The sequence below is a fragment of the Ambystoma mexicanum genome, chromosome 9 (assembly GCF_040938575.1).
Source record: "Ambystoma mexicanum isolate Mex_15411 chromosome 9, UKY_AmexF1_1, whole genome shotgun sequence".
Taxonomy (NCBI): Eukaryota; Metazoa; Chordata; class Amphibia; order Caudata; family Ambystomatidae; genus Ambystoma; species Ambystoma mexicanum.
In genome coordinates, this window is record NC_090931.1 from 1197475356 (window position 1) to 1197500491 (window position 25136).

At 47.2% G+C, this 25136-nt stretch overlaps 1 protein-coding gene across 2 annotated transcripts in view; it reads right to left on the minus strand.

Annotated features, from left to right (window-relative positions):
- The window catches only part of HNMT (histamine N-methyltransferase), a 288374-nt gene extending 264486 nt beyond the window's left edge, over window positions 1-23888 (minus strand). Inside the window, exon 1 of one of the 2 annotated variants that reach the window (XM_069616534.1) lies at window positions 23789-23888. Coding sequence is in view for 1 of the 2 variants with exons in the window: in XM_069616533.1 (XP_069472634.1) it covers window positions 23717-23752 (36 nt within the window). In the remaining variant the exon portion in view is untranslated. Of the gene's footprint in view, window positions 1-23716 lie in introns of both variants that reach the window. The other variant, XM_069616533.1, reaches the window with a different exon arrangement.
- Window positions 23889-25136: the final 1248 nt, after the last annotated feature.

Consider the following 25136-nt stretch of genomic DNA (forward strand, 5'->3'; position numbering starts at 1 on the left):
AAGGCTCAGAGGGTTGGGGGGGGGCTTTTAAGGCACTAGGCCTAATAAAGCCAAAGGCTGGCTGAACTTTCAGATTATTCAATCCCACTGTAGTATATTATAATGAGAGAGTGCAAGAGTATCTAAGAGTACTTACGTTTTGAAGAACAGATCTTGTTGACTAGTCGGGATACTTAGTTGAGAAAGTAAAACATCTTTTAGAGTGGCTACACGGTCAGCGTCAAGGAGTTCAGCTATTCTATATTCCCCTTTCGGTGGTATGACAATTATCAGCATGGATCTTCAAATTTTAACAATTGAATCGCATCCCACTCCTGACACCATATATAAGGAAGACATGGTAGCGAAGTAAGACCGACACAAGTGACCACAGTTTAAGGGTGGTTATTGAACTTTCATATGGGTATGATAAACACCTATCTAAACCTAAAATGGGAGCAAGCTATGGCCATCAACTAATAAAGAATGCAGTCCTAGTGGAGTTTTGTCAAGATAAAAGGGCCTATACTAAAAGAAAACTATTGCCAATACTTACGGCTAATTTACAAATAGTGTATGGGAATGTTCATGAAAAAAAAGAAGTATTCACAAAATGATAAATCAGGAAGTACGGGCCGTTGGCCTCCCTTACCCATGTTTTCAGCATGGGGAAGGCTGTTCACTCGAGCCAAGCACACACGCTGGTTTCCTTGACATGAGGATATAGTTCCAATTCCAGCATCAGGGCCTGATGTGCTTAAGTCTCTTTTCCATCAAAGTCTCTTGATTCTGAGGGCCTGATGTACAAAACAAAATTAGAGAGTTATTTTCTTCTTATAATTATAAGATTTGGGTGTCTCTACCTGCATCCCCCATCAGCCAGGCTCAGATCTCTTTATTCCTTCTTGGGTGACCCACGGTTCACCCCGGATTCCCCTAAGCTGTGCTCCGATCCCTTCTTCACATTCAATCAGTCTCCCTCAGTCGGGCTCGGACCAATTGCAGTTCACTTTATATTTATCAAAGACCTTTGAATATGCACAGGGTTTAGCTCGACCCGTCGCAGTAGCACTTCGATACAAAGTTCCTTTTTTACAATGCAGTTGCCATTCAGTTCTATACCTTACAGAGACCTTCGAAGAGCACCCATTTGGCGCCAGAACACTCTGACCCGGTATCTCATTTGGCCTTTTCAAAGTACATTCACTCCCTAAGTTTCCACTTGTTCTCGCCTGTCATCACATGCGCTTCAAACACTGTCCTTTGTGGATTTCTTCATACAATGTTGCCGCTTGCAACCTTGGTTCAAACATAAGCTGATCTTGTATCGGTTTCTCCAACTCTCCGGCTGTGCTGCTTTTACTAGCGCAGCTTTCTTGCGGGAGCCAAGGACAGTACAGAGGCGGCCATCGCTCCTCCCGGCCGGGATGATCAATACAGGGGCACCCCGGATACATTTGATGCACAGCGTAGGACAGATCAGTGACCAGTTCTCGGTCTTAGGCTTCTCACTTTCCAAGGCTTGTGAAAGTAACGGTTTCTAGAGGTCAAGGGTACTTGCCTTCTTTCCAACCTCTCTGGTCTCGCCACCTTTCTCTTTGTGTTAAATCACCATCTTGGAACTGATGCTTCCTTGTGTGATTTTCCTCACTCAGAGTGTGCTTTCAGGCTCCGCCGTTTATCCATGTGGGGAAGTGTGATGGGAGTCAAGTGTGTGTAATGGTTAGTAACTGCCTGACCTTGCCCGACCAGGGTGTTGGGACTTGTCAGATATACGTCTCTGGTGTTAGTCTGCTCATGATGAACTGTCCGTGAAAAAGTGTTTGTGTCAGGAAGGGGGGAGGAGGGTGAGCTTCTATGTATCCTACCTAGTAGGAGATGGAAAAGGTGTTACAGGAAAGGGGATACCGCGTCTCACCCTTCGATGTCCCACTTCCACCTCCCCTGAAAACCCATCATCCAGGTGATCCTCCCACATTTGTCCACCCCCAGGAACTGAATCCAATAGTGATGGCCGTGTCCTGGCCACCTGGATGACAGATCTCTGGGGACTAGCGGGTGAGACGCCTTTGGGTTTCTCACAATGCCCATTCCCATGCAAGTCACAGATCAGTTTGATTCTTCTTAGACCTCTTTAAAAAAAAATCAAAAAGAGCCAACCTCTATTCCCAAACTCCAAAGACCTTCTTTCATATTGTTTCTTTGAGAATCATACTCTGGACATTCTACAATATTGTGCCACACTTTCCTGGCCCATGCCTACTCATCTTGAACAATTAATAGTTTGATTTGGTATGATATAAACAAAGTATTTTCAAAATACTTACATGTCTTTTAGATGAGGATTCTTATCCCTATTCTTAGTTCTAACTCTTTCTGTGGGTCAAATAAAATTCTCCCTTGCTGCTATAAACCTATCTTTCTAGCCACTCCGTTATAACTGCCCTCTTTATTATGCTTATTATTTCCACTTTACTCAGAGGAATTCTAATCTCCACCTGCCCCCGCTCCATCCCTTCTCTTGATGCAATGTCTGATGTTTCATTTCCTTGTACCCAAAATGACTTGTCACCCATGCAAATTCTATGTTTATTCCCTTATTAATTCATCTGTTATACCATTGTGTAACATCTGGAATAATGTCTTGAATTTCTCCTTTGCCTTTCCCCCAAGGCAGTTAATGCACTAAGTGAATCTGAGAATAGCACAGCCTCTTATTCTTTAATTTCATCTATGATTTTCTTCATGGCCATAAGAATCACTTACAATTCTGACCTACATATCGACACCATGAGCTTACGCCTCATCAAGTGTCATCCTAAAAGGAAATATATCTGTTCCAAATTCACATAGGTTCTTCATTTAAACCCTCACCCTACAGGCATGTATGTGAAAGAAATACTTTGAAATAGATACACAACAGGAACAGAGAACTGTTGTTGTATGCTACATTCCCATTCCCATGAAAGTCACAGATGCACAGATCAGTTTGCATCCACAATCGCTCATGCAGTTCTACACAAAGCTATTTGAATGGATGTGCACAGGTAGGTGCATTAGCACAAGATGCCCTGAATGGAAATGAGCCATTGTGACTTAATCTGAAGAGCCATAGCACGGTCTACAAATAAAGCGGTTGAACCATCCACGAATGACAATGTCACTGTACATAAGGATTTGCCGAATCGACACATTAGAGGACCTTGAGTACCAGGGAGAATCAGCACCTCATGGAACGCTCATAAAGAACATCAACCAGAGAAAATGGTATTGTGATGTGAATTTGCCTTCACAACAGCCAGTGGACAACCTCATGGCCATGCAGTCGCCTTTGGGTCATAGTACACAACACAACAATTGTGCAGCTCTTTCTTTGAGCTTACTATTATGCAGAAAACATTTGTCACAAATGTATAAGTTCTCCTTGATATGGGTTTTTTCTGAATAATTATTCCAATTGTTTTCTTTATAGAAAAAGAAAAAGGTACACTTACTGCAAATATTTGTATATCAGATATAATGTGCGAAGTAACAGGGTACATGAAAACAAAATTATTATTATTGTTATGGTATTTATTGAGCACAGACCTAGCTTCAAGAAGCAACGGAGCGCTTTACAGACATATTCCAAAATATAAACCAACCAGCAATATTTGTATTTGTATTTGTATTCAGTGATATACCTTATGAAGCAATTGGATTTATCCAATAAGAACACTTGTATTTAAAAATGTAACCTCAGTTGGACTCTATCTATGGGGCCACTGTAACTAAGCTTTACAATCCTCTTGCTGCTTCTGCGCCTTGCTACCCTTGGGTTAGGTGCGCATTACAAATAAACAAACAAACATACAAACAAATATAAAAACACCTGCAGGTTGGGGTCATGGGTGAAGGGGCTGGGGTATCCCATGTGGAGGGGGCTGCCTGCAGGGTGGGGTCATGGGTGATGGGGGCTGTGGTGTCCCATATGGAGGGGGCTGCCTGCAGGGTGGGGTCACGGGTGATGGGGGCTGGGGTGGGGGTGTGCCATCTGAAGGGGGCTGCCTGCAGGGTGGTGTGACGCGGGCTGGGGTATCCCATGTGGAAGGGGCTGCCAGCAGGGTGGGGTCACGGGTGATGGGGGCTAGGGTGTCCCATGTGGAGGGGGCTGCCTGCAAGGTGGTGTCAAGGGTGATAGGGTGTCCCTTGTGGAAGGGGCTGCCTACAGGGTGGGGTCACTGGTGATGGGGGCTGGAGTGTCCCATGTGGAGGGGGCTGGCTGCAGGGTGAGGTCACAGGTGATGGGGCTGGGGTGGGGGTGTCCCATCTGAAGGGGGCTGCCTGCAGGGTTGGGTCACGGGTGATGGGGGCTGGCATGTCCCATGTGGAGGGGGCTGCCTGCAGGGTGGGGTCACGGGTGATGGATGCTGGGGTGTCCCATGTTGAGGGGGCTGCCTGAAGAGTTGTTGATACAGATGATGGAGGCTGGGGTGGGGGTTCCTATCTAAAGGGGTCTGCATGCCAAGGATTGTGAGGTGTTCGGGCGCTATTTCGCTGGTGGTGGGCCAGGACTTGCGTGGGAGGGCAAGCATTTTCTAGGGTGGCAAAGAGGGTTCACTGGGAGTTTTCGCACGATTACGCTGGGGTGCGGCCGGAGATCGCAAGGTGTTTTTGCGCGATTACGCTGGGGTGCGGCCGGGGATCGCAAGGTGTTTTTGTGCGATTACGGTGGGGTGCGGCCGGGTTCGCAAGGTGTTTTTGCACGATTATGCTGGGGTGCGGCCGGGGATCACAAGGTGTTTTCGTACGTTTACGCTGGGATGCGGCCGATGATTGTGAGGTGTTTTCACGCGATTATGCTGGGGAGCGGCCAGGGATAACGGGGCATTTTTGCGCAATTGCGTTGGGGTGCGGGTGTGGATCGTGGGGTGTTTTTGCGCGATTATGCTGGGGTGCGGCTGGGGATTGCGAGGTGTTTTTGCACAATTACGCTGGGCTGCAGCTGGGAATCATGGGGTGTTTTGTGCGATTACACTGGGGTCTGGCTGGGGATCGCTGGATGTTTTAGCGCAATTGGGCAGGGGTGCGGCCGGGGAACGCAGGGTGTTTTCACACGATTACGCTGGGGTGCGGCCAGAGATAGTGAGGTGTTTTTGTGCAATTTGCCTGGGGTGCGGCCAGGGATTGTGCGGTGTTTCCACATGATTTCGCTAGGGGGGCTGTATGCTGGCCCAAGGATGGCACAGAGGATTGCACTGTGTTCGGCATTTCACTTTCTTTTTGTAAAGACTGGAGGGGGGGTTTCTGTACTCATTCTCTCTATTTGATAGAGGAGAGGCACAGATGACCCCAGCCAAGATTCTCTATTTAGAAAAACGTGGGCGAGCAATCAAGGCCTGGCTCTCAGGAGGTGATGCGGGCTGGTTCTTAAGTACAGTGTAGTCCCCAAGCACCCACAAAGGAATGTCCACACACTATGTTAGTGAAAACAGTCTTTATATGAATAAGGTTTTGATTATTTACACATACAATAACACACTTTGTGCTCCAACAATTCTAAAAATGGGAAATATATACAGTCTCAATGTAGTACCACAATTACTCTTGATTCCATTAAAATGCATCAACTGTACTCAGTTCAAATGTCATACAAATCAGTTAATCGACTGATAGCCGACAGATCCTTCTTCAGCAGCTCCCTTTAAGGCAGGAGCCACGGATCGTGGACAATCCCTTCGGTTCTTGCAGTGCTCTTTGACGTTTGGTCGAAAAAGTCCTGCAGGCTGAGGCGTGCGGTGCACCTCGACGATGAGTGTTCGTTGCCACAAAGAATCAATGAAGAACTGTGGCCCAGCAAGTGCGTCGAGTCATCAGCGTCTCTGTGGTCTTCAGGTGGCGGGAAACCCCCTGGTGGATTCTCATCATTAGTCGGCGGCCTTGACTTTCTCCGGCAGGACGAAAGCAGTCGACGATGATGAGCAAGGGAGTCATTGTTCCAATGTTCTTAGGCAAAGGAGCATTGCGGCTCCGGTCGGCTATGGACTTTGCTTCGTGATTCCGCGACGGTCCCCATCTCCAGTCAGCAACCTTTCGAGTTTATGACGTCCAGGGAGCTTTGGCAAAGATCAGCTGGTGCATAATGGTCCCTCGTCGCTCGGGAAGAGGTCTCCTAACCAGGTTCTCTCTTGTATCAGTTCCTTGACAGTCACGCAGCTTTCAGATTAGCAAAGGACAGCAGAAGCAATTCTTCTTCCAGTGGGCTTCAAGGCTAAGCATCATATATTAACTTCAGCTTCTGAACGAATTCTAGTAGTGAGAGGCCCCATACCGTTCCGTCTCTCATTCACTCTGCTGGGTCCGACTCAGGCAAACAATCACTCAGAAGGGCATTCAGGCAATCAGGCAGCCAATTAGGCTCACAGTAATCCAGGCCATTCTCCTCCCTCTCAGACACTCACAACAAGGAATGTGTATTGGGACAAGTACCCAGCCATTCAGCACTCCATACTGCATTCATACCAGTTTCGGGCAGGGCTGTCTCATTCATTGTAATACATACCAGAAACCAGACACCCATAACAAGAAGTGCATATTAGCCACACACTCCATTCACCCAGGTCCCACCCCTAGGGTGTACTCACAACATACAGTCACTGGGAAGGCTCCAGCCAGTCTGGCCTGGACTTCACAACGTCTTTGGGGAAACAAGGTAACATGCAATAGAAAGCAAGAGGCCTAGGGGGCCATCTTGTTTCCTATCAGGAATCAACTGATTCTAATGGCAGGGCCTGAGTATCCCAAAATGGAGGATACTCGGAGCACCTGTCAAATGCAGCATGGAGTTGCCACCAGCCCATACCCTGCTCTGTGGGCCACACAGGGGTGCCCAAAAACATACACTAGGGGCACAGGGTTGTACCCGCACCCATGGGTGCCTTAAGGGTATCCCATGGGTCTGTACACAAAACCAAAAGAGAGAGCTGCACCGCCTGCACGGAATACATGACAGAACACACAATAGAAGGCAGTAAAGGGCAAGGATACGGAGGCTCTGTCCCTCCGATGCATTTCCAGCATCACAGTCGCCCCCCCAGACTGAGGTTAGGGTGCCTAATCTCCCACAAGATAGACACCCTCATCCAGACGGTCAACATACCTTCTGGAAAGGCCATCTGCATTATTGTGACTCTTCCCTGGTCTATGCTCTATGGTGAAGTCTAGCCCTTGCAGGCTAATGGACCACCTTGGCAGTTTTGGGTTCTCAGCCTTCATCTGCATAAGCCACTTCAGGGGCTTATGATCTGTTTAGACCTTGAAGGTAGACCTGGTAAGGTAGGGTCTAAAACGCCTAAGGCTCCAAACTATACTAAAACATTCCTTTTCAATCGTAGCCCACCTAAGTTCTCTACCCTTAAATTGTCTACTGATGAAAATGATCGGATGTTCTCTTCCTTTGTCATCTAACTGGGACAAGACAGCTCCAATTCCGGTGTCACAGGCGTCCATTTGAACAATATAGGGCTTGCTGTATTAGGTGCACACAACACAGGTGCCCTACACAGACTTTATTTCAAGCCATCAAAGGCCCTCTGACAGTCTTCAGTCCAATCAACCTTCCTCGGCTGTTTGGATTAAGTCAGTGCTGTCAGGGGTGCAGCTATGGTTCCATAGTCTGCCATGAAATTGCAATAATACCCAGTGAGACCCAAAAAGGCTCTCCCCTGGGTTTGAGTAGTGGGAGTCTCCCAGTCATGTACATCCTGTACTTTACTGGGGAGAGGTTGGATTTGACCCCCCTCCTACCTCATGACCAAGATATGTGACTTTACCCTGAGCTATCTGGCACTTGGTGGCCTTGATAGTGAGGTTAGCCCTTTTCAAGGCCTGCAACACCTTATCCAGATGTGTCAAATGCTCTTCCCAGGTGGAACTCTAGACAGCAATGTCGTCTAAGTAAGCCACACAAAAGGCCTCCAGCCCACTGAGCGCATGATTGACCAATCTCTGGAAGGTGGCAGGGGCATTCTTCAACCCAAAAGGCAAGACCCTTAACTGGTAGAGCCCCTCAGGTGTTAAGAATGTCGTCTTTTCCTTGGCATGGTCCGTCAGAGCTATTTGCCAATAGCCTTAGGTAAGGTCAAAGGTGCTCCCTAATTTGGCAGCACCTATGGTGTCCACGAGCTCATCAGCCCAGGGCAATGGGTGCGTGTTGGGATAATACTTTTATTACTTGTATTTGTGGACTGACAAGTGTCAGAGTGCCTTTCTAAAGATCAAAGATTGTATTGTGAGTGCGCCCTCTTTTGGGGGGTTTGTTGCTAATAGGAAAACTGTGCTAGCGGTGGATGCGAGTACCTTGGGCTTGGGTGCTGCTCTCTCTCAGTTTGATGCTGGCAAGGTGGAACATGTCATCGCTTTTGCCTCTCGACCTTTGAGGGGGGCTGAAGAAAATGATTCTGTTGTAGAATGGGAGGCTTTAGCAGTCTCATGGGCTGTTGCGCTTTTCAAGTTTTATCTCTGTGGTCAGACCTTTATCGTGAGAACGGACCACAAGCCATTAGTTCAATTGTTGGGAAGCGTGGAGTGGGCCAAAGGTTCTCCTAGGATATCCATATGGATGGTTGATTTACTAGCTTATGACTTTAGGGTTGTCTATATTCCTGGGAAAGACAATATTGTAGCAGACTGCTTGTCAAGGTTGCCTGTGCAAGACAAAGACTCTAGGGAAGTGAATATTGAACATGGTTTGAGCATTTATGAGGTCGAATATGAAGCCATAGGGAGAGATGAGTGGAAGATTGCTGATGATATGGATGAAATGCTCAAACAAGTAAAAATGTGGACCAAAACAGGTTGGCCCAGGAAATATCTCATTGAAAAGAAATATGAGTGTTACCATGGAATAAAGGAAGAATTAAGTTTATCAGAGGATGGCTTTCAGCTCAGGAAGGGAGTGAGAGTGGTTCCCCCTTGTAATATTAGATCCAAATTGGTGAATATTGCACTTCAGGGTCATCTGGGCATGGGGAGCACGAAAAGACATATTAGGCAATCTTTTTGGTGGCCAGGAATGGATAGTGAGGTTGAGAAATGTGTGAGAGGTTGCAGAGAATGTGAGAAGAGGGACAAGAGTAAGGTTATTAGGGAGACTCCAATAAGACCCGTGAGTGTTCCAAGTGAGCCATGGAAAAAGGTTGCAGTGGATTTGATGGGTCCTCTGCAAGATTTGGGAAATTACTTTAAGTACTTGATTGTTCATGTGGATTACCATTCAAAGTGGGTTGAGTGGAAGGCGATAAGAGTGGCTACCACTGCTCAAATGATTACATTTTTCGAAGAGGTATTTTATAGGGAGGGATTCCCCACAGAGCTGGTATCAGACAATGGGGTTCAGTTCTGTTCTGACAGAATGGTGGAGTTCTTTAGGAGGTTTGGTATCAGACATTACAGAACCTCTACCAACCTAGGGCAAATGGTTTGGTAGAGAGGGCGAACAGATTTATAAAAGGAGGGATACAGTTAGCCATGGTGTCAGGTCTAAATTGGCAGACTGTTTTAAGGGAAATGGTGTGGAATTACTGCACGACCCCACATTAGGTTACCAGAGTTTCTCCGTTTATGTCCCTCAAAGGTAGGCAACCAGGGACCAAACTGTGTCCGGGATGGTTGGACTTGGCGAAGAGTACTTATGTGGACAGAACTAAGGTTATGTCACTTATAAGAGAGACTCAGGATGAGTACATGGAGAGGGTGGATGCTGAAAGGAAGTCCAAAGCCATAGCTTGGAGAAAATGAGATATGGTTTATATCAAAAGCCCCCGATTGTCTCCCAAGTGTATTGAGAGCAAATTTATTGGGCCAAAAAGAATTTCTGTAGTGAGAGGAAATGTAGCCATCATGGAGGGAGGTGAGTGCTCGTCTATGTCAAGGCTGGTGAAATGTAACAATTGCCCGGTTGAGGACTGTGAAGGTACTGAGGGTGACAATGATGATGATTTGTCATCTAGTCCAAATGTAAACAAGAGTGTAAACAAAAGTGTATTAAAGGATAACAATGTGAATTTGGAGAGAGTGAGGAGTAAACTTCTCTGGTTAAGAGATTATTATCTTGAATGAATTCAACATTGTAAGGGAGGAGATGTGTTGGGATAATACTTGTATTACTTGTATTACTTGTATTAAGCATCAGTTCTTTATGGTTTAACATGTATCTGTACATGTAATCTTTTGTACATTGATTCATTCCTATTCTGTTCTACTGTGAGGTAATGTATTCTGTTGAGAGCGTTGCTCTTTAAGAGCATTCCATATATAGAGTCAGTTGGTGCCTGCTGCTTGAGGCAGTGCCTGCTGTCACCATATGTCAAGCTAAACAAATAACTTAATGTGCACACTGTTGACCTGACCCTAATTCTTAACAGTGCGTGTCAGTTTTGGTGACGGCATTGACTCCTCTGTAGTCCACACAGAACCTCCAAACCTTGGTACCTGCCTGGGAACTTGCCTTGGGGACAAGGACCACCGGACTGGACCAGGGACTGGTTGAGGGTTCAATAACACCCAGATCCAACATCTTGGTGACCTCAGCCTTGATGTGGTTCTTAACTGTATCTGACATACGGTAGCACCTGCTTTTAACTGGCACAATGTCACCAGTGTCAATTTCGTGCCTATACCATGATGTAAGGCCTGGTGTCAGTGAAAACAGCGAGGCATACTGCAGGAGCAAAGCCCTGCAGGCCTTCTGCTGCTCTGTCGTCAGATCTGGAGAGAGAGGTACTCCCTCCACTGAGCCATCCTGAGGGTTGGTATGCAGCAAGTCAGGAAGGGGGTCACTCTCATCCTCTTCTTGCTCTTCAGCTAGCGAGAGACCTGAGACTTCTGCTCGCCTGTGGAAAGGAATGAGCCTGTTAACATGGAATACCTGAGGGGCTACCCCATGGACTCCCATGTCAACCAGATAATTGACTTCGCCCATCTTGGAGATGATCCTCAAGGGCCAAGTCCACTTGTCTGACAAAGCTCCAAAGCTCTAGGCTTGGTAGCCTCATTCAAAAGGATTTCCTGTCCCGGAGTCCAATCCACTTGCGAGGCTTTAAGGTCATGCCAGTACTTATTCAATTCCTGGCTGGCCTTGAGATTCGCTGTCATCTGGGTCATCCTCCGTCTGAGGCCTAACACATAGTCCCCCCCTTGCTTGGCGGGACCCGGAGGGGTGGCCTCCCAACCTTCTCTGATCAAGGCAAGGGGCCCCCTCACAGGATGTCCAAAGAGTAACTCAAAGGGGCTGAACCCAACACCCTCTTGAGGTACCTCTCTGTAAGCGAACAGCAGGAATGGCAGGAGGAGATCCCATTTCCTCCTTAGGGGCTCTTCCAAAGCGCCTAGCATGCCTTTGAGAGTTTTATTAAATCTCTCAACCAGACCATTGGTCAGGGGATGGTAAGAGGTGGAGAACTTGTAGCGTACCCCGCACTCTTTCCACATGGATTTCATGTAACTAGACATAAAGTTGGATCCTCTGTCAGAGACAACCTCCTTAGGGAATCCAACATGGGTGAAAATGCCAAGGAGAGCCCTGGCAACCACCTTGGCAGTAACAGTCTGAAGGGGTATAGCGTCAGGGTACCTGGTGGCATGATCAACCAAGACCAGGATGAACCGATGTCCACCTGAAGTGGGAGGCTCAAGGTGACCGACAATGTCGATGCCCACCCTCTCAAACTGTGTGCCAACCACTGGCAATGGCTGCAGTGGGGCAATGACACTGCCGCCAATCTTGCCAGACAACTGACAAGTTGGGCAGGTCCTGAAGTGGGACTCCACTTCCACTCCTATCCGGGGCCAGTAGAAATGAGCAGAGAGCCTCTGCTTAGTCTTCTTGGTACCAAGATGACCAGCTAAGGGCACCTCATGCGCCAACTGCAGCAGGAAGGGCCTGTAAACCTGGGGTACCACCAACCTCTTGAGGTCACCAGGTTCAGGCTTAGTGGGCTCACTAACAACGAGCTCACCTTCCCAATACATCCGGAATGTCCTAGGCACTTCTCCCTGTGCCTGGAACAGGGCCTGTTTCCTCAGGCCCTCGAGAGAGTGACACTCTCTCTGTCCTTTACAGAAGTCCGCCCGGGTGGGTCCCCCTTCAGCCAACAGCCACTGAAGGTCGGGGTGGTCCTGCGGGTTGAGAACCTCTTCCACAGAAGAGTCTTCTGTCTCTTCTCCCTCAGCAGTTGAGTTTGGGTTTTCCACTGGACCCAGCCCGTCCGGAGCATGGATCCCAATGGGTGCTGTAGGAACAGCAGGAAGAGAAGGCTCCCCCTTCACAGAGGTGGCCTTCTTGTGCTTCTGTCTTCTTGCCTTAGGCCTCGCCTTTGGCTCGGGTACCTCACTCACAGCCAGACCATGTGTCACCTGTGACCTAGTGACTGCAGCAGCAGTCATGGGGAGACCATCAGAGATCAACCCCAACTCTACTAGATCATTACCTAACAAAATGTTAGCAGGGACATTGTCCTGAACCAAGACAGGAAGCTTTTCTGTCTTGTCTCCAATCATGAGTGTGACTAAGGCTACAGGCGATACTTTAGGAGGCCCACCAGCTAACCTGGTGGTTCTCAGAGGAGCACTTACATAGTCCTCTGAGCCACTGGAGGACGGTGGCCTCCACCTCAGACCTGGGGTAAGGGTAGCTCAGGCTGACAGCCTGTACTCCAAGTGCCTTACCTTTACAATTGGAGTCACCCTTCTTGTGATCCAGAGCCCCACATTCCCAACAAGTGCCAGGAATGCGGGGTACGGTACTGGAACCACTGGGAGCCTGCTTTGCAGGTGGACCACTACTCTTATTCCCACCCACAGATGACTTACCCCCACTAGATGTTTGGGTCTTAGGAGAGGAAGGTTTTGGTTTATTCGACTGTGATTGCTTCTGGGACTCCACAGCTTTCTGAGAGGTCCCCGTTTCTTTGTCCTTGTCCTTCCCACTGGAGTCCTTAAGGGACACCCGGTGGGAGACCCACTTGTCAGCCAACCTAGCCAGCTTAAAGGAATCCAAATGTTCTGGTCAGCAACATACTGACACAGCTCTTGTGAACAGGCTTCAGAAAAATGCTCAAAAAACAAAAGGTGGGACAATTCAACAAACGTTTTCACTTTGTAACCATCAATCCACCCCATCATGTTCATGTGCGCAACACTCACCCAGTCAACCCAACACATTCTCTCTTTTCTTAAAATCCCTGAACCTTTTAAGGTATTGGGTAGGTGTCTTGCCAAACTTGGCAATCAAAGCAGACTTCCTGCACTCATACTGACCCCTTTCTTCCACACTCAGTTTCAGAATACAGTCATATCCAGTCTGAGGCACTCTGCTTAACAAACACTTAACATCATGAATTGCACAAGCCATTTCAAACATTTCAATCCATTGTAGGATATCTGAACCCTCCACAAAGACACCAACCAAATCTTTCATAAACTTGGTGGCTGGGGACCTGCCACCCTCAACTGGTTTAGCTGAAGTGGTGTGCAGTCATAATGTCGACATCAATAATGTCGACAGTCAAAATGTCGACAAATTAATGTCGAAAATCAATAATGTCGACATACAAAAATGTCGACATTTTACATTAATGTCGACATTTTTTCGAAATGTTGTATAAATAAATAAATATATATTTATTGTTGTGTTGTATGTGTTGAGTATGAGGGGTGGGGGGTGGCAGGGGGTATTGGGTGAGAGGGGTTGGGGGGGACATCCCCATAGTAAATGATATTCTTTTTATTTATTTGTTTATTTATTTATTGAATAATAAATAAATAAATAAATATATAATTACTATGTGTTGGGAATGAGGGTGAGAGGGTGGTTGGGGGGGGTGTGGGGGGGTGTCAGGGGGGTGTTGGGTGAGTGGGGGTTGGGGGGGGGACCCCCCCCATAGTAAATTAGACTCTTTTTGGTTATTTATTTATTGAAAAAATAAATAAATAAATAAATAAATAATTAGATTGTGTTGAGTATGAGGGGTGAGAGGGTGGTTAGGGGGTGTGGTGGGGTGGCAGGGGGGTGTTGGGTGAGGGGGGGTTGGGGGGGGACCCCCCCATAGTAAATGATACTTTTTGTTGGTTATTTATTTATTGAAAAAATAAATAAATAAATATATAAATAATTAGAATGTGTTGCATATGAGGGGTGGGAGGGTGGTGGTGTGGGGTGTGGGGGGGTTGCAGGAGGGTGTTGGGTGAGATGTTGATAGTGTTAAGGGTTTATAGTCATATTGTCGGAAAAAAAATGTCGACATTTTTTTTTCGACATTATGACTTTTTACATTAAAAGTATAGAATGTCGACATTATTATTTTCGACATTATTTTTCGACATTTTTGTCTGTCGACATTTTTTTGTCGACATTATGACTATAAACCAGCTGAAGTCTCCACTCTAGCTTTCTGTAGCTGGATTCTTTGGTGCTCAGTGTCCCTATCTTTGAGTATCACTTGCTGTACCATCTCCTCTTTCTTGAACTCAGCTTCTGTTTCCAACTTATTGTACTGAAAGGCTAACTGTTCCCGGTGTAGCTCCAATTTTAAAAGTTCAATCTTCAGGGCTTCCCCCTGAAGGGCAGTGCTGGGGTTTGGAACAGAGGCAGCAGGAATGGTGGCATTCCCAGAATCAGATTCAGTGACAACCCCAGGGGTGGAGACCCCATTGGTTGCATTCCCCCCCTCATTAAGAGTTTCACCATCAGTCTGGTAGTCCACCAGGGCAGCTATCAGCTCAGTCCTAGACTTATCCACAAAGTCTAACTCCCTGGCTCCACAAGCACTCTGGAAAGCCTCTAAGCTCACCCTAGTCAATTTACCATTTGCAATAGGCTCCATTCAGTTATCTTGTACACAACTAAACCTCAATTTAACAAAGTGCACATATTTTGTAAGTGGCACGGTTATACACTGATTTTTAAAACCATAAGCATCCCACCGCTGCCACCAGTGTAAAGTCCTTAGGGGGGGTCTGTACTTCTGCTCTCTATATGGCAGAGGAGAGGCACAGAGGACCCCAGCCAAGATTCTCTACTATTGGTACGTGGTCGAGCAATCAAGGCCTAGCTTCTCAGGAGGTGATGCAGGCTGGTTCTTAAGTACAGTGTTGTCCCCAAGCCCCCACAAAGGAATGACTGCACACTGTATTAGTTAAAACACAGTCTTTATATAAATTAATATTCAAGGTTATGTACAATATCACAATAACTCACTTTGTACTCAGTTATCTATAATGGAAAATCTATACAGTTCTACGTGGTACCACAATTACTATTCAATCTCTTTAAAGTATATCTACTTTACGGGTAAATGTCACACAAATCAGTTCGTAAAGGAAACCAACAATAGATATAAGAGGAAAGTAGTTGGTTAGAACAATAGGCAGAATACTGGCACTGCTACCTAGACAGAGCTCTGTGTGGAGATCCCCCCACCTGGGCAGCCTGTAAAGTAAAGATATATCACAAGCCCAGTCCATATATTGTTCACCAGAATCTTTCTAATAGTTCAGCAACCCCAAAGTACCTGGTGTTGTAGAGTTCCTCGTCGGGAGATCGACGGCCCTTCTTGAGTGCACTCCCTTTAAGGCAGGAGCCATGGGTCGTCGAACGTCCGGCGATGAACACGGTGAACTACAGCGGTGAAGTGGCAGCTTCGTTCCTAGCAGCGCTCGCCGACGGGGAAGCGTAAACGTCCTGCAAGGAAGAGGTGTGCGGGGCACCTCAATGTCGATATTTCTGGACCGCAAAGAGTTTGAAGAATGGTGGCCCAGCTAGGGCGTCGAGTCGTCGGCGTCTCTGTGGTCTTTGGGTGGCAGGAAACCCACCGGCGGATGCTTCTCAGCGCGTCGATGGCCTGGCCTTCTCCAGCGTGATAAGGCGGGCCGCGGTGCAGATGAGAGCATCCCTGAATTGAAAGTTCTTAGGCAACGGGAACACGGTGGCTCTGGTCGGCGACGGCAGTCATCGACGGTGGCGGACAACAGTCCGGACGCTTATCTTTGGGATCCCGCTGCAGTCCCTTTCTCCGGTCGGCAGCCTGTCATAAGTCTGTCTACCAGGGAGCTTTGGCAAAGATCAGCTGGTGCACAATGGTCCCTCGTAGCTCAGGAAGAGGGCGCCTTAACAGATCCTCTCTGGGTCAGTCCTTGGAGACGCAGCAGTTTAAGGGCAACAGCAGTTCTTCTCTTCCAGCAGGGCTTCAAGGCTAAGCTTCAGTTTCAACTCAGTTTCTCTTCAGCTTCTGAACACGAATTCTGGACGTGTGAGGCCCCCAGATATACTAGTTGATCTCCCATTCATTCTGCTGGGTCACACTGAGGCAACCAATCGGTCAGAAGGGCATTCATGCAGACAGTCATCCAATCAGGTGCATAGTGCATTCAGGACATTCACTTCTCTCCAGACACTCACAACAATTTATGTGTATTGGGACAAGTACCCAGCCATTCAACACTCCACACTGCATTCATGCAGGTTTTGGGCACGGCTGTCTCAGTCATTGTGTCAAACACCAGATACTAGGCATCCACAACACAGAATGCGTATTCGTCACACACTCCATTCACCCAGGTCCCACCCACAGGGTGTACCCACAACATACAGCCACTGGGAAGGCTCCAGCCAGTCTGGCCTGGTCTTCACAACAATACCATATATGGAACTTCCACCCAACAGCCAGTAAGGGGGAAGAGACAGAGTCAGGGCTTCCCAGGACTTTGAGAAAACAAGGTAACAGGCAATAGAAAGCAAGCGGCCACAGGGGCCATCTTGTTTCCTATCAGGAAACAACTGATTTCAATGGCAGGGCCTGGGTATCCCAAAATGGAGGATACTCAGAGCACCTGTCAAATTCAGCATGGAGCTGCCACCAGCCCATACCCTGCTCTGTGGGCCACACACAGGCGCCCAAAAACATACACTAGGGGCACAGGGTTGTACCCCCACCCATGGGTGCCATAATGGTATCCCATGGGTCTCTACACAAAACCAAAAGAGAGAGCTGCACCGCCAGGAGTCCCACATGAACTCCTGCACGGAAAACACGACAGAATGCACAATAAAAGGCAGTAAAGGACAAGGATATAGAAGCCCTGTCCCTCCGATGCATTTCCAGCATCACAGTAAGGGAAATTTGCACATTTTGAGAACTCTCCCTAACACTCATCTATCATGAAATGTCGGCATACCTACTTACAAGGACTGAATTCCAACTCATTCCTCCAAGCAATTCTAAAAATGCTACCTCAGAGCGATAGTGTTTTTTCTTGTCTATCACTAAAATTTATCACACTCAGTTACAGCCACTGAGTGTAATCTCCTGCTACAAAACATTCTATGTTTTTCTTTGCATTCATTAACTTGTATTCATAGATTTTCCATTTAACATTCAAGAACCTCAAGTCTAACATTAAAAAGAGGAAGAAACCTGGACCACAATTTCTCAAAATAAATTGGACATTTTAGCAATTATACTGCCCTGTCCTTTGTAACTTTATATTTAAAATGGGAAAAGTAAAACCGATGTCCCAGAATCCAAGCCTTTTGTCAATCTCAGGGTGTGCATAGCCCTCAAGGTTTTCCCATTCAGAATACCTTAAGAGACGTTCAGCTGCTCCTGGTTTTCACTTCTCTTTCAGGGACCTGCAGCCATGCTGTTACAAGAGAAGCAGCTAAACAAATATAACCAAAATACAAGAACAATTAGGGCTACAGAGCTACTTATGTCTGACATGAGGCAACTTCATCATTTTGGCATGAATGGTGTTGTGAAGGTTAAGTCGGTGTACAATTTCTTAATATAGAGTTGTCAATTAAGTCATCCATTGTTTTATTTATTTGTATTTTTGGATTAGTCCTGGGTTTAAAATGTAATGAACTACAACTAAGACATAAAATAACATGAAAGCGGAGCTTTCAACTATCCCCCTTGCAATGTGTGAGACGTCCACCCAGTCTTCTTCATTTTAGGGTTTTCCCGGGTGACTACCCCCATTATGTTGGTGATTTGCACCCGCTGTCGTTTACTATTTCTATTACAGTTTCCCCCACTAGCAAGACCATCTGATTCTTCTCAGACCTCACTCAAAATATCTCTAATAGAGCCAACCTCCAGTCCCAAACTTGAAAGGCCTTTTTTCATATTGTTTTTTGGAGAATCATACTCTGGACATTCTACAGTGCAGTGCTGGATCGTTCCTGCGTGTCCGCAAGTGACACACTTTCCTAGCTCATGCGTACCCATCTTGAACAACAGATAGTTTAATTTGGTATGGCCTAAACATAGTCTGTTCAAAATGGTTACATGTTTTCTAGATGAGGATTCTTATCCCTATTCTTAGTTCTATCCTCTTTTTGTAAGTCAAATAAATGCCTCCCTTTGCTGCTATTAATCCATCTTTCTAGCCACTCGTTATAACTGCCCTCCTTATTACGCTTTTTATTTCCACTTTACTCAGAGGAATTCTAATGTCCATCTGCCTCTGCTCCATTCTTTCTCTTGAAGCAATGACTGATGTATCATTTCCTTGTACCCAAAATGACTTGTTGCACATGCAACATCAATGTTTATTCCCTTATTAATTCTTCCATTATGCCATTGTGTAACATGTAGAATAATGTCTTGAATTTCTCCTCTGCCTTTCCCCCAAGGCAGTTAATGCACTAAGTGAATCTGAGAATAGCACAGCCTCTTATTCTTTAATGTCATCTATGATTTTCTTCATGGCCATAAGAATCACTTGCAATTCCAACCTACATATAGACACCATGAACGTTATTTTCCCTATTTTGCATATTCATTTTGCTGGTATTTCATAGGCTATGCCTACTTTTTCGGCAACATACAATTCTGTTTGTTCTTCCCCATTTTAAATTTACGCTAAGGGGTGACTTCAGAGTTCAGTTAAAGCTGCCTAGTGCCCCTGTTGATATTTGACTCTGCCGGCCAGTCCGTGCATTGCCAACAGGTGCACAACACCATTGGGCTAAACGCGCTTCAGCCCCCCTCCCACAAAATGTGAGTTGAGGGGCAGGCCTTCCCCAATTGCTTTGTGTTAGGCAGAGGGGTGGGAAGCAATTCCTGAAACTGGTGGTGTTAAAGTTTTACTGTGTTCTGTTTGTTTTTTGTTTGTGTAATGCTGGCCCGAGGAGCTTGTTTTGATGTGTGGAGGGTGGTAGGTGGGTTTGCTAAACATGCCATTTCAGTGGGCTTTGTTTCAAAGCAGAGGCGAACGTTCCAGCTCTCCAGGCGATTTAGGCAAAGTGGTTGTAGAAGGAGATTATGCAGGGGAGCTGGGAGAATGGAGGGGACCCGCTCATAGAAGCTGGAGTGTAGCAGAAATGCAGTGGATTGTAAAATTAGAATCACGTGTGTAATGAAAATCCATTTTAGAAGTTAGATGCCATCATTGACGCCTAATGCCATGGCTATGTAAGTACACTTGCATTCAGTCCCGAGGGCTAGAAGGATGTGCGTGCGTTCTTGCAGCCTTGGTAGCTTCGCAGAAGGTTAATTTCTTGAATACACACGCACACAGTTGTTTATTGTGTCTTATCAGCAGTGCATGCAAACCAGAAAGAATGTGCCCCGGGGTATTTATTTTCATTACCACTCAGGATTGAATATTCTGTGCATCCAGGAGAGAATGGAGCAAGTGGTCTGGTACAGATGGGCGTCTTGCAGAAGAGGGACGGCGCGGTTTCAGCGTGACCATGTGGCGCTTCATTATGGGGGAACTTTCAGAGCACGTAGCAGGTGATTTTGCTTTGTTGGGCCACCTGCCCACATCAAGACCGCAAAACACTAGTGAAGCAGAGCAGGGAGAGTGTGCTCCAGTGGATGCACGTTCTCCTGCAGGGATGCTGGATTCTCTACGCAGTGCGTGTGCCAGAAGGAGTATTTATTCTTGTCAGGGCTGCTGCATCAGAAGCAACCTGGTTGTGTGTTCATGTGCAGGTCCTCCTGCTATTATCTTGGCATTAGAGCAGATGTGGGGAATTTGAAGACACTAAATGTTACAGAGAGGCCAAATGCTACTGGAAGAGCCAGCTGCAAGAAGCCAAACAGAAGGCTATTCGGTGGATATTAACAGCAGGTTGATGGAGCCACAGAGGGCACATGCACTCCTGTCCACAGGGAAATCAGAGATGAGCTGGAGCATTTCATCCAGATGGCAAGGTCAGCTGCATTCAGGCATGGCTCCAGCTGGCTATAGAGAATGGCGGCAGAGCTGGATGGGGGCCCAGCAGGGTCATCAAGCAGTGGCTCACAATCCCCACCCCTTTTTCTGGCATCAACAGAAGAGCAGGCGCTGGAAGAACTAGTTTCACTTGGCAAAGAAGAGCCAGTGGCCAAAAGGAGGAAGACTTTGACAGCAAAGAGGCAGCAGACAGAAGCAGCAAAATGAAAGAAAGGGGCAGGTAAGAAAACAGTAGGATGGAAAGCCAGCGGAAGGAAGCAGGGGCTTTCTGCAACCACCGTAGCACCTGAAAGGGAAGGCTAAAGGTAGATCAGCAGTGAGCAGGAAACACTTGTCTGGGGTGCTGTTGGTACTCTGGTTCAGAAGAGAATTGCCATAGCATTTCGGTGCTGCACTGCCCATGTGGTCGGGACAAAGACTGATATGCAAATGGATAATTTCCCTTCTGTGAAAGGTAAAGTGAGCTAAGGTGTGGCTGCGGACTCTCCAGCGGTTACCTTCCCAAAGAACAGGTCATTTAGCCGGGTCTGTTCTCGCAGAGGGGTGCCTATAACTATTTTTTGACCATTCAGAGAGCAGCTATGGGGGGAAATTGTCAACATCTGACCACCCCCGTCGGCACAGCCCTCGCTCCAAATACGGCAAAGAGGTACAAGGCCTGCTGGGACACTTTTATTAATTTCAGTGAAGGACTGTAAGGGGAGCAGAGAAGGGCACCAGTGAGATCATTCATTCAGTGGGTGTAGGTGGAAAGACCGATCCAACAAACGAACAATATGTTAGGATGACAATGAAGGGTCGGGCCAGACAAACAGGAAAAGGGAAGATGCATAGACATTGTAAAACTGCATGACATGCTCAGTGGGCAGGGGGAATATGCAGAGACAGCTTTGAAGCCTCATATTTGAAACAGCATTTTCCTTGCCCTTTTTTGGGGCCCTCCAGATCAGCCAGTTAGTGGCATGCAACAAAGAAGGGGGAGGAATAGGATTCCTCAGGATTGACGAAGGAACAGTCTTGGGCAGGACAGCAGATCTGCACCTGCGCAGGTCAAAAACTGACCAGATGGAACTGACCAGATGGAGAAAGGGAGGTCAATAGTGATACACTGCATTAGGGACCATCCCTGTTGCCCGGTGTGCTGCCTCACAGTATAATTAACGCAGAGACCCCAGAGTATAGGCGGGGCTCCGCTATTAGTACACCCAGACAGCTCAACGTTGAGTAGGTTTCAATTTAAAGGGGTGATGGACATGCCATTGAAATAAATAGTGGCAACTGAAGGGGTCTTTGGCACCCACTCTTTTAGGATTGGAGCCGCCACATCATCAGCAGGGGCAGGCATGTCACCGGAAGATATTAAAGAATAGGGGGTTGGAAATCAAACTGTTTAAAGAGGTACGTGAGGCTGGGAAGATGTGACAGGACACAGTTCATTGCATATCCTCCATCACCCTTTTCCCAATACAAATCATCAAGAAGGAGCAGAGGAACAGTGTGAGCAGTGGGCTAATAGTTTGCAACAAGGGCCAAGGCAAGGTGGACAACGCAAAGGGGGCAAATGACCGCAAGACACTTCAAGGTCGAATGGTTGGAAATTCCAGGCATGAAATGGGCACAGCTGGAAGAGCATTTTGAGAGATTATTGCAGATGTACCCCAAACCTGAGGTCTTGCTTGTACACCTGAGTGCTTACAAACCTGGGGAGAGGAATGTTGCATTGAGCAATTATGGGAACCTTACAAAGTTTGGGTGCCCGCCTGGGACACATGGAAATTATGTGGTTAGAGATTATACCAAGACAATTATGGCAAGGGGCTGAGTCACATCAGGCGATGAAGAATTGACAAAGGAAATGGAGCAATGGCAAAGATTTGCAAGGGCATGGGGTTCACCCGGACCCGCCACGGACTGATCAATTTAAAGTCTACGGAATATTATGAAGGCGATGGGGTGCATTAGTCAAAGAGTAACATGGATCTTTTCTTTTGGAACATAAGCACAAAGTTGATGGAATTATATGTCACAATTGGGGGGAGCCAACAATGGGCGTAGACCCCTCTGTGGCGTGGTGGTATGTAAGCGCCCAGTTGGATTGTAAGGACTATAAAGTGAGCTTGGTAGGAATCAGGAGGGGTTTTCGCTCCTCTCGGGATCAGCACCCCTCCGAGGCCCAGCGGCGAGGGGGCTTGCGGAAAAGATGAGAGCTCAGCTTCCCCCGTCATGAATGGCACTGCTCCAGCCCAAGATCTCCTGCGAGGGCACGAGGATCTAGGACAGTTTCGGTTGGGGGAGCTTTGGCCTAACGAATAAAGAGGAGTTGGTTGGAAATAGCAAGGAATTTGTGATTTAGTCGGCTGGTCGCTGCACAAGAATAACAATTTACCAAAGTGTGTTTTTGCAGTGATAACAAACATGTAGTAGATTTGGATTGGCTGATTGCTGTGTAAATGTAATAAACCTGCGGCCTTTCAAGCCATAAAGAAACAACTGACTGACATTTATGAATATCGCTATAAGAAAGATGCAGGTATGGATTACATGTGAAGAATGGATTGTGGTACTGGAAGTGGCCAAGTGCCCAGGTTTTGAAACCAGCAACCATGATGTGAGGCTGCAGATTCAAACCACCTTTGGGTGTTTTACTTCTATGAGACCTGCGTTTCCCACGTGTACAGTGCAGGAGCCCTGTGTTCATAGGACCGTGATAGAGAGAGGGAGAGGGTGAAGGAGAAGTAGAAGGAGAAGGAGAGAGAGAGATTGATTAACCAAGCCATGTTTGGCTGTGCAAGACGTTCTGGTTCGGCACTTTGCACGAGAAAATCAGCACTACAAACCCCAGACTAGAAAGTGACGCCGACTGGAAGGCAAAGTCTCACACACGGGCTCACACACAAACAGTGGTGGTCAGTAATCCATTACAGTAAACACACAGTGATGTGAAACAGAAATCCACTCCAGTAACAATTCAACATTGTGTACTCAGAACAGACATTCAGTTGTTGTGCTTCCGCTGGGGATAAAAAAAAAAAACACGAATCTGGTAAGCATCCAGTTTCCTTATTTTCAATTCCCATTCAGCTCAGCTGACCGCTCTCCCACGCCCCCTGCTCTACGTTCTTGGAAATGCCGATGAAGAGAGGAAGTGCATTCCGCAGCCCTGCTGCTTAGACCTCCTGTTAACAGCACTGTTTACACATTCCTTTGCAAACTGAACAATACCTGCATTCCTCTCCTACTTCATCAACACGTGCCATCGCTGCCTCAACGCTACGCATTCGTATGAAATGTTAGATACCGAATAGGGCACACCTAACTAACTGCGAAAAAGAAAACGTTGCGCAGAAATCCTCTATCATGAAACGAACACTTTCGCACCAAGGACTGCGGTATTTTCCCAATGGCGATTCTATTACGATCAACCGGTTTAATCGATAAAGCAGAACCAACTGCGTTTATGTTTTCACGATTCACGCATAAAAAGCAAAGCGATGTGCTTCAGAAACGTACGTACCTGGTGGCTGATGAAAGCAGGATTCGAGACTATCATGTCGGGAGCGGTCTTAGTCACATGTTTTGTACTTACGCAGTGATAATGGCTGACGCTTTTTCGCACATTAGATTGTTGGAGGAGCTACAGGAAGCAGCTTCTTGGAAACCAGCAGAGTGACAGTTCAAGTTTTGGATTGCTCCACCTACAGGAATCTTTTACTTTCGCATACACTTTTTTTTCCTTTCTATAAAGAACAGCTGTTGTTAGATAAACCTATGCACGATGGAATATTTCTCATAGCGATTGCTAGGCACATTTTACAAATGCTAAGAATGTTGTTTTTTGGCCGTTGGTAGAGCAAACGTAAATAAACACGTAACCATGGCTTGCGAAGACTTAACATTGCAGCTGTTGATGTCAGAAAGCAGCTCTCTGTTAACTCTCCCTTTCACGCCTGAAACCAGCCACTTAAGGACTGTGAGAATGAACTGTCTTCTGCCCCCTGACATGCAAGCGCTAACTGTTATGATCTTGGATCCACTCTCAAGATCAGGCAGTGCCCCAGTACATGAAGCAGGACATGGACACAGGGTGTCAGTCCACTGGGTTCCGCTCCTGCACTAACTTGTGACTTGTGGCGCCCAGTGCCTTGAGTGGCACTGCAAAATGAGCCCGTGCTCATCAAGGGGGCGTGAACTAACGGGGATAGGGGGTAAAGGGGAGCTCATGCTGGCTCATTAGGCCACACCCCTGTACGCCAGGCTCATTGGGCTACAGACACCCCCCCACCCCCAGGCAGCCGTTTTGTAGAGATTGTTACATGGAGGCCCCGCAGCCCAGTGCGCGCGGGGACGGGCATAGAGTGAGAGATAGGCCGCGCGGCCTGTGGCGAAGCTCCGGTGGGAGCTGAATAATCACGCAGCACACACTGTGATGATTTGCCCGGAACTGCCTCCCGTACTCGGGGGCGGGGCTTTTATTGGAGCGCCCTGGGTCACCGCGTAGCGGGACGCAGGGCGGATGCAACATTCCTCCTTTATTTTAAACAAAACAACAATAACACAAATGCACTAATATCAACTCACAACAAATACCCAAATGTCAGAAAACCACCAAGTTCTTACTATTCATAATCTACGGGGGATGACTACCACACATAGTCATTGAGCCGGGCGGTTTTGTAGCAGTTCTCAGACCATACCGCCCTACTCGGGTGCTAACCCCCGCTGACCCAGTGGGTGGCTCACCTTCACTGTCCGGGTCCCCCAGGTCCGGCTCGCTCAACTGTTCCCAAGTTCTGTCACCCGCTCCTGCCTCGTCCTGGATGGACACGGGCTCTTCTTCGCTGGGCTGAACTTCTTCGTCTTCCTGGTGGCACTCGCCATCGGTCCACAGATTCCGTGGCACCGTCTTGAACCATGACGCATTTCTCTGTCACAGT